Source organism: Centruroides vittatus, unplaced genomic scaffold (assembly GCF_030686945.1).
Source record: "Centruroides vittatus isolate TY-2023 unplaced genomic scaffold, ASM3068694v2 contig_345, whole genome shotgun sequence".
Classification (NCBI taxonomy): Eukaryota; Metazoa; Arthropoda; class Arachnida; order Scorpiones; family Buthidae; genus Centruroides; species Centruroides vittatus.
The window spans coordinates 21851-30996 of NW_027122170.1; the positions used below are offsets into that span (position 1 = coordinate 21851).

A 9146-nucleotide genomic window follows, 5' to 3' on the forward strand; every position below is an offset into this window, starting at 1 on the left:
CTACAGCGATAGCAGAGTGGCATTGCATCAGATTAAAAACATGAACATCAAGCTGATTGCGGTTAGAGAAAGCATTAACATACTTAAACACCTAAGAAGTAAAATTAGAATTAATCTAAATTGGATAAAAGGGCACGCGGGTACTCAAGGTAACGAGAGGGCGGATCTTTTGGCTCGCTCGGCTCCGAATTAGACAAATGACTACAATTATAGTTACACTTCCATAACTTGGTTAAAAAAGAATATCAAGGAATTCATCTGGCAAAGGTGGCAGAAGAAATGGGATGAGGGCACAACTGGAAGAATAACACACGAATACATTCCAGACGTCAAGCAATGTAATAAATTCGAACATTTAATACCCAACTTCAACATAACCCAACTGTTGACAGGACATGGGAACTTTCGGAATTACCTCAGGAGGTTTATCAAAAAGACAGATGGTATGTGCCAATGCCCTCTGCAAGAAGCAGACACGCCACAACATATCATTTATCTCTGTCCAAACTTTATGAACCAAAGGAAAATTTTAAGAAAAAAAGTAAATGATGAAAATGAACTTTGGCCATGTGAACTTAAGAAGTTCATTAATAACAAGAAAATATATGCAGCCTTTAAAGAGTTCGCAAAAACTATTAACACTATAAACTGAATTCTCCTACTTAGTAGTAATAACAATATAGTCAGTCGTTATACGTTGAACTTACAAAATTTGGTATTAACTACGTTAATAGCCTTTCGTTGTACATATGTAAATAGTCACGCCTTGTTAACTCCACGCGCTTAAATTTGTATTTCAACAATTTTTATGTTCCTCGTTCTATTGTTATGTAGTATTACCTAGCACTGTAAATACGATGTAAACGCCATGGGACTCCATGGACCACAACTATCTTTCATTCTTTCCTATCCCACTATCCCTTCACCTTCAACTTAACTCTTCAAACTTTCCTCCTTTTTTCCTCTTCTTATTTCTGGGCTATACCTATGAGTGAGGCCCATTAATAAAATTCTGGACACACTAGTCAAGGGACACTACGTAACCGACCCCTTTTTCCTCTCTCGTTGCCCTTTTATCGTCTCGGTCACGTTTCTCGGTTTCACCAACCAGCATTATTCGAACGTTGTTCCTCATGATTCATGTTTTCTTCGTGGGAACCAAACAATAAAGTATTTTATTATTAGCGTTTTGGTTCCGGCAGGTACGAATTTTCACATATATACAGTAAATTCCTATGTACCATTGCATTCAGAACGGACTGCAGAATCTGGTAACATTAAAATTATAATACTGTATTAGTAAGTTTACGAGATATAACGATAACCATCAAAAGAAATCGACAATTTTTTTTTTCTATTTTTCGGGGGTTGACTGCATCTCCAAAAGTAATTTACATATATACAGAAAATTTTTATGATCCTTTACATGCAGAACAGACTGTAGAATCTGGGAACATCAAAATTATAATCTTGTCTCAGTAAGTTTACGAAATATAACGACAATCATCACAAAAAATCGAAAAATTTTATTTTATTTTTCAGAAATCGATCGCGTCTATCTAAAAAAGTTACATATATACTAAAAAATCCTTAATACTATTTTATGCGGACCGTTTTGCCGAATCAGAAAGCAGCATAATTATGATTTTGTTTTAGTAAGTTTTCGAGATATAACGACAAACATTAGAAAAAATCTGGATATCTTTTTTTCTGCTTTTTTGAAATCGATCGCGTCTACGAAAAAAAGTTACATATCTACAGAGAAATTCTTGGTACTATTTCACGCGAAGTATTGTACCGAATCCGGTCACATATAAATTATTATTCGTTTTTTAATAAATTGTAAATGTAATAAAATCGATACTGTACTTGGATAATAAATACCAAAAGTAAATCTGTTCTTGGTATATTTTTTGACGTAATCGGAGCTTTCGATTACATATGGTAGCTACGTGTGCTTAATGTCATAAGACAGTGGGAATGTCTAATAGACATATATAGTGTTATTCGGGATTATTTACAGAATAGTTGTGTACATTATATAGAGGGCACAAAAAAATATACTAAATGGATTTTTTTAACTCTTTCCGCCCTGTGGGCACTAAGAGGGCCTCTTTTAGTAGGCCTATTATGGGTTCGGCTAGGCCCACAATGGGGCGACCGGGTGGTGAGGAACGAGGCCCGACATATCCGAACGGACCACCCCCGAAAAATTCCTGGGGATTTCTCGACCCGTTCGGATTCGAACCCGGGTCCCCAGAGCGGTAGGCTGCCACCTTGACCGCTCGGCCATCCGGCCTCCTATATATATACTAAATAGATAGAAAGGGGATGTCTGCAAGGATCAGTTTTGGGTTCCGAACTTTGGAATTATGTATTTAACTCTGCTCTACAGTGTATAAGAGATATGGATTTCAAGTACATAGCGTATGCCCATGATCTTGCTGTTATCATTGAGGATAGTAGTAGATGGGAATTGGAGGAGACAGGAAATTTGGTGGTAGAGGTCCTGGTGAATCATCTAGAACAGTTGAAACTAAAATTCTCACCTAGTAAAACTAAAATGGTGTTATTGAATGGTAGTTGAGTTTGAATAGACCCTCCCAGCATTCGAATGAATGATAGTCCATTGAATGTTTTGGGATCGGTCAGTTACATTAGGATGCAGCTGGGTGCAGGTTTGGATCTCACATTTCATATGAGATATATTACGGATAAAGTAGTCAAACAGTATTGTAGTCTATAGAGCTCGGCAGGCCGGAGTTCGGGGCTGAGGCTTCCCGCACTCCGAATCCTGTATTCGTCTCTGTACGTACCAGTAATAGTATATGCTTCTGGAGTGTGGGGCGACAGACTTCAGCCCCTTCACCGTGGGAAACTTGAAACATCGCAATGGAGAGTACTGTTGATGGTCACCCGGGCCTATCGAACTATATAGACTCCTGCAATTGATAGTGGGTGAATTACCAATTGATTTGCGGGTTAAATTGAAATATTATAAATATTTGTTACGAGCTAAAATACCTTTTGTTTTTGGTGATATTATATTTCAGCCAGATGCATCGGCTATTGCTATTGGGCTTATGGCGAGACAGGTACAAAGGTCCTTATTGGACGCATGGAATGACAGGTGGTGTGGGAAAACACGTAGTCGGGTAACTGCTCGATTCTTTCCCACTGTCTACAGTCGGGTGAAAACAAACTGGGTTACCCAAATTATTATTTCTGCCAAATTTTATCGGGTCATGGAGACTTTAAGGAGAAATTACATAGCTTTCGGTTAGTCGATTCTCCGATTTGTCCATGCGGGAACATTGATTCATTGGAGCACTTTCTGTTTTATTGCCCAATATATAATAATATTAGAGATGATGCTATGTTTGGTGTTGGGACTTTAGCTGATGCTTATATAAAAATGGTTGAGAATGCGGAAAATTACAACAAGTTTTTTGAAATATTTGAAAATATGCTAAAATCAGGAAATTAGGGTTTTAAGATTATAATTTTTATTTCCTTTTTAATTCACCTTTACACTTACACCTTTTATATTTTATACAATATTGTTTTTACATTTTTAATCTGATACATAAAAATTTATTAGCAATAAGATAGGATTGAAGTAGGATTTTAATATATATATATTGTAGTTAGGTTTTAGATATAATAATCATATATGTTACTAATCGTAGCGGGTAAGTCTTATAAGACAGATACGGCATGATTAGGACGACGAGGGACAGTAGGCCTCGACCAATCTCCGTTTTGTCTTCACGAAACCGTGAGAAAGGGAGTGAATGCTTGTAGAAACGATTGACATTTAGCTAAAATTTTCGAGGCCTAGACGAGCCGCGTAAAAATTGGTCGAGGCCTAGACGAGCCGCGCAAAAGTTGATCGAGGCCTACTCGTGCCGCGCAAAAATTGGACGGAACCTAGTCGAGCCGCGCAAAAATTGGTCGAGGCCTAGAACGAGCCGCGCAAAAGTTGATCGAGGCCTAGTCGAGCCGCGCAAAAATTGGTCGAGGCCTAGACGAGCCGCGCAAAACTTGATCGAGGCCTAGTCGAGCCGCGCAAAAATTGGACGGAACCTAGTCGAGCCGCGCAAAAATTAGTATTTTTCTAGTAATTTCAATCAACTTTGAAATTACTAGAAAAATACCAACTTTTGCGCCGCTCGATTAGGCCTCGACCAATCTCCGTTTTGTCTTCACGAGACCGTGAGAAAGCGAGTGAATGCCTGTAGAAACGATTGACATTCAGCGAAAATTGTCGCTTATTTTTTTCTCTAGTTTTCGGCAGTCGATCGCGTCTACGAAAAAAATTTACATATTCACACAGAGTTCCTTGGTACCTTTCGGTGCAGACCGCTGTCTCCAAACCAGACCGATCGAAATAATTATTCTGTATTAGTAAGTTTTCGCGATATAGCGACGAATATATAGTGATTGTATGTTGAAGTTTCAACATGAATAATATAGTTATTAAATCTAGTGCTCTTAATAACAATTCGAAAATAATACAACTTTACACATTTGTGTATGAATTTAATTTAATAAGAAATATCGAAGTTTGTTAAAGTAAATATTAATTACTTGTTTATATTTAGAATGGAAGTAAAATACAATTGTCTCCATGTCAGTTTTTTGATGAGAGAAAAGACAAAATGGCGTTAAATAAATCGTCTGGCTTTTCTATATGAATCCAATGACTTGAGTCTTTTATGCTCGTTAATGATACGTTAGGAAATATAGTCTTCATGGCATTGTAATCTTTGGATCTGAAAATAAATATTTAAACAAATATCATTGAGAAAAACAGAAATTAATGGACATATCAGCGTTTTTCATAGAATTCTTTATCATTCGATCAGAGTCTCACTAGGGGCAGCAGGGTGGACAAATGGGTGGCATCCGAACCAATATGGTCAAGCCCATATATGAACTCAAATCACAAAGCATCAGAATAGTGCTTCTATAGCCTCGTTTTGTCATGAAATGCCGTCTTCTACAATTGTCTATTTGGTTCTGGCTTAATTCCTTCCACAACAACATAAACTGGTATACGTTTAGGGAATCACTTAGGAAGGAAAAGAGCTAAGGCAGTCGATAGCACGGTCATTTAGAAAACTGAGCCTTTTGATGGTGCTAGATGGTTTTTTCGATATAATGTCCAAAAATACATTTTTAAATTAATAAACGTTTACTAGATGGAGCTACTTAGGATAGAAAGATGTAATCAGGGACGCCAGTGCTGTAATCGTTACAGGGCGCTTTCACCCCGTCAATTTTTGCAATTAGTTACAGCAATGTTTTTGAGTCTTTCTCTAATAGTTTCGTCTCCCACTTGTTAATTTTTTCTTGCGGCACCCTATTATTTCTTTATCAATATAGAGTGTTTTTAGCTCTGTGCTTTTAATAATATACTTAAAATGTGTTACAGCGCTATTTTGCACTATACAGTATTTTGTGTCATCCCAGTGTTGTGACACTAGTGTGCCGCGGTACCCCGGTTAAAACCACTGAGTTATAGAATACAATTAAATAACTCGTTGCTGGTTTTTTCTGTTATGACTTATAAAAATATAAGATTACAACATTTATACACAGAATAGTCTAAAAGTCGTATATTAGTAGTGAGTGAATCACAAACATGCACATAACATGCAGCCGTTTTAAACCAGCTTTAATTCATCTTAAAACATATCCTGATTAACTGGCTTTTGAATCGACTTGTAGTTTACAAATTTGTAAAATATTTAATTATATCATGAGAACATTAAAGACGTAGAGTGATAATGGGAATAAGTGCTATGTGCCATCATTGTAGTGTTATGTTAAATACAGCTACTAATTTAAAATTTTGAAGTGTATACATACGTAACATAGTTTGACTTCTCTCCATAAACAACTAAAACTGGATTTTTATAAAAACCAGACAATGGATAAGTCTTCCTGATGGTTTTCCTATTGCAAATATGCTCTTCTACAGCATCTAAGTTAGTTTTAAATTTAAAATGTTCACCTTCTTGTACAAGAGTTGATGTAAATATTTTACGAAGAGCGAACACCTGCAATTATAAATCCAAATAAAAATTAATTTCGTGACATTTATTAATAATAGAACTTTTTAAAATTACAAATTAAGGATATAAGCACCAGATTATTTTTTTCAAATTGATTTTCTAGAAATTTCTTCGCCTTACTCAGAAGATAACCTTGAGGAATGGATCTTAATGCTTCTTTCACTTTCATTAAAGCACCCAAAATTCTTGTTTCTGTATCCATTGGATAATCGAGAGGAGTAATGTCTACTGATATCAGCATATTTACCATGTCGGGCTGAAATTTTTGTTAAAATAAATTGTGTGATATTTATTGATAAATAATGTCGAGCATTATACTTCGGGAATATCTGGAAAATTGTAAAACGGATTGGTTGCTTTTATTTATGCAGCGCTGCTTTGAAAATTCAGCGAAGTGTTTCTAAATAAAGCACTATCGTGTAGCGAATCGTTTCTAAATGTTTGCTGCAAGCGGTCGCTGCAGCAATCACAAGGCAGCTTTTTCGGCCGCTGGACCTGCGAAACAAAATGGATGCTTGTATGTATAATGTGATATTATGATGTAAAAATGTGAAAAAGTTGAAGTGACTATTGATAAAAAAAACATTGTGGAAAGATTAAATTTTTTAAAATGACTGAAAATCGTGGGAAAATACCATATTTTTAATAGAATTATCTATCGTGACGTCGTTTTTGCTATATTTTTGCTGCACAAGAAACGCGGCCATTATACAGTCAAACCTGCGAAACACAATGACTAGAGGAAAAATTCGAAAATAGATGGGAAGTGGCCGTCGTTTGGAGGTTATTTTGCATTATTTTTGAAAAAGAACGTTCTTGGAAACAATGGCCGCCATTTAGAGATGGTTGCTATTGGTGATTCGATGGATGAAGGAAAATGTAAAAAAAAATTAAGGAAACAAAAAATTATTCCTAATTAAAAGAAGTAAACAGTAAAATAAATTAAAATCTTCACACTTTTTACATTTCAGACTCACAAAATCAGTGTTGGCCTTTCTTTTAAGCCGCGAAGGAAGAACCTTGAAAAGAAGGCCGAATCCACTCTGTAATTTTATGTTCTTGTGGTTTAAGAATGAATTGTGAAATTTTAATTTATTATCTGAGCATTTCATCCCGCAACAAGTATGCCTAAGGAATTTTCTGTCCTAGTTTATTGAAATACAAATTATGGACTAAACTGATAAACAAGTTAAATGAAGAACGATTTAAAAGGACCATAACACTCATTTCTATGAAAAGATTGCCCGTTAAGACATTAGCCTTTTAAAGTATTCTTTAAGAAACAAAAGAAGAGGATACAAAGAAAGAAGACACAAGCAGAAAAAGTGCTCTTCGAATGGCGTCACAAATTATTACTTTTAGTAACATAAATGGTTCTAACTACTCGTCACGCTACTGACGGTCATAGATACGATCATACTCGACCCCCTAACAAATTCCTTCTGTTTGATAGTGTCTCTTTGAAAGAATGTTTTGTTATATCCTAAGGATTCTGTGTGATATGTGGCGTTTTCATTGATAATAATTAACTGAAACTAAATTTTAACTAAGATTAAGTTTTATTAACATTAATTATTCAGACCTAGTGAAATTTTATTCTTAACCAAATCCTGCTGATTTACAGCATGATTCTCCAAATATTCCCAGAGAATAATGTACCCACTATATTAGTTTTATTCATTTACCTGTTTGAGGGCAAAACCCATTGTAACAGTTGATCCTAAACTGTGTCCTATTAAGATGACCGGTTCTTTTAACATTCGAATAAACTTTTCCAGATCTCTATACATTGCAGAATAAGAGAAATCTTCAGATTTTCCACTATCGCCGTGATTTCTTAAATCTATCACGAATACCTGCATTGAAATTAAATTATAACTAAAATTTAAATTTCATTAATTAATCTCACTAATTAGCACCACTGGAACATATAAAATGTCAGATTTATGGTACAATTGCTAAGTTTTTGTATGTTTAGGTTCTTGGAGATGGAAAGGTATCCAAACTGCTTGAGTCTTGAGGCCTTAGTATGTAAAAAATCAACATACAAAAAAAGAATGGAATGGATAAATTGTAACAGATACTTTTGAGGTTCCTACTAGACCACCCTCTGTATAGGCCTTGTCACAGGGGGTTTATAGGAGCATTAAAAAATCATTTTCCTACCAGAAACGTTTTGAAGAGTATTGTAGAGCACTAATTTATGTAACGTTATGCAATCTTCACTCGTTCCTATTTTTCGAAATCTTATTCTAGGACCAACTTTTCTCGTTTTCTATTCATTTATTTAAAATAGAGAATTAATTTCCCATTAGTAGTGGCTCTTAATTAATGGAGAATTAAAAATATACCCATTGATTACACCAGAAACATTTCTTATAATTGAAAAAATAATACGCATCGATTCGCTTATGCTACATTATGCAATCCTTAAATCATTTAACCAGGTCAAAATCCTATTCTAGGATCGATTTTATGAACTTTGCGTGCTTATCGTTGCGTTAATTAAAAAATTAATTGTGTATAATTAGCATTAATTAAAAATGCGTCACCTTTTTTACGGATTTATCTGCAATATTTTCTGCTATTTTCTGCCAATTTTCCTTACAATCGAAGACACCGTGAACAATAACTACGGGAGAAGTAGGAGGGAGCATTTCATCGGTTCCATCGAAAATCTCGAATGACAAGTCTATTGTATCTTCACTAAAATTACATAATTAATATTCAATGCAAGTATATATTATATATACAGTTAATTAATTAATATCGTTACCTTACTGTAGAGTTCATGACTTCAGTTAGCGGAGAGTTGGGGATAACAAAGAACTACACCTTCTCGCTCGAAAGAGAAAGAGTTTGTCTCCTCAAGGTCAGAGCGATCATAAGGCGTGTAAGGAAAGTATAAGAGCTTTATATTTCGACACAGGACAATTAAATTGTAGGAAGAAATTTCTGTATTTCTCAATTCTACCCGTTATTTATTTATTTGTTTGTTTTAAATATATAAATATTCAATAAATTAGATTTATATAAGAAATATGTATACAGGTGTCTTTTTTTCTA

At 35.0% G+C, this 9146-nt stretch overlaps 1 protein-coding gene across 2 annotated transcripts; it reads right to left on the reverse strand.

Annotated features, from left to right (window-relative positions):
- Window positions 1–4529: 4529 nt before the first annotated feature.
- On the reverse strand, window positions 4530–8946 carry LOC136974260 (sn-1-specific diacylglycerol lipase ABHD11-like). Of its 2 annotated transcripts, none has more exons than XM_067269097.1 (6): window positions 8857–8946; window positions 8633–8786; window positions 7766–7936; window positions 6154–6336; window positions 5875–6065; window positions 4530–4775 (listed from the first exon to the last, which is right to left on the reverse strand). In XM_067269097.1, the coding sequence occupies exons 1-6, from the start codon at window positions 8871–8873 to the stop codon at window positions 4634–4636; spliced, it is 858 nt and encodes a 285-aa protein (XP_067125198.1). In that variant the 5' UTR covers window positions 8874–8946; the 3' UTR covers window positions 4530–4633. The 2 variants fall into 2 exon arrangements, with proteins under 2 accessions (XP_067125198.1, XP_067125199.1); XM_067269098.1 differs by having other exon boundaries at window positions 8862–8916.
- Between the last annotated feature and the right edge of the window lie 200 nt (window positions 8947–9146).

Excerpts from the sequence above, each read along its gene's own strand:
- LOC136974260 (XM_067269097.1), bottom strand. Across the intron at positions 6,337-7,765 it reads TGGGTTTTGCCCTCAAACAG|CCCGACATGGTAAATATGCT; the intron begins GTAAATGAATAA and ends CAAAAATTTCAG. Across the intron at positions 6,066-6,153 it reads AATTTGAAAAAAATAATCTG|GTGTTCGCTCTTCGTAAAAT; the intron begins GTGCTTATATCC and ends TTATAATTGCAG.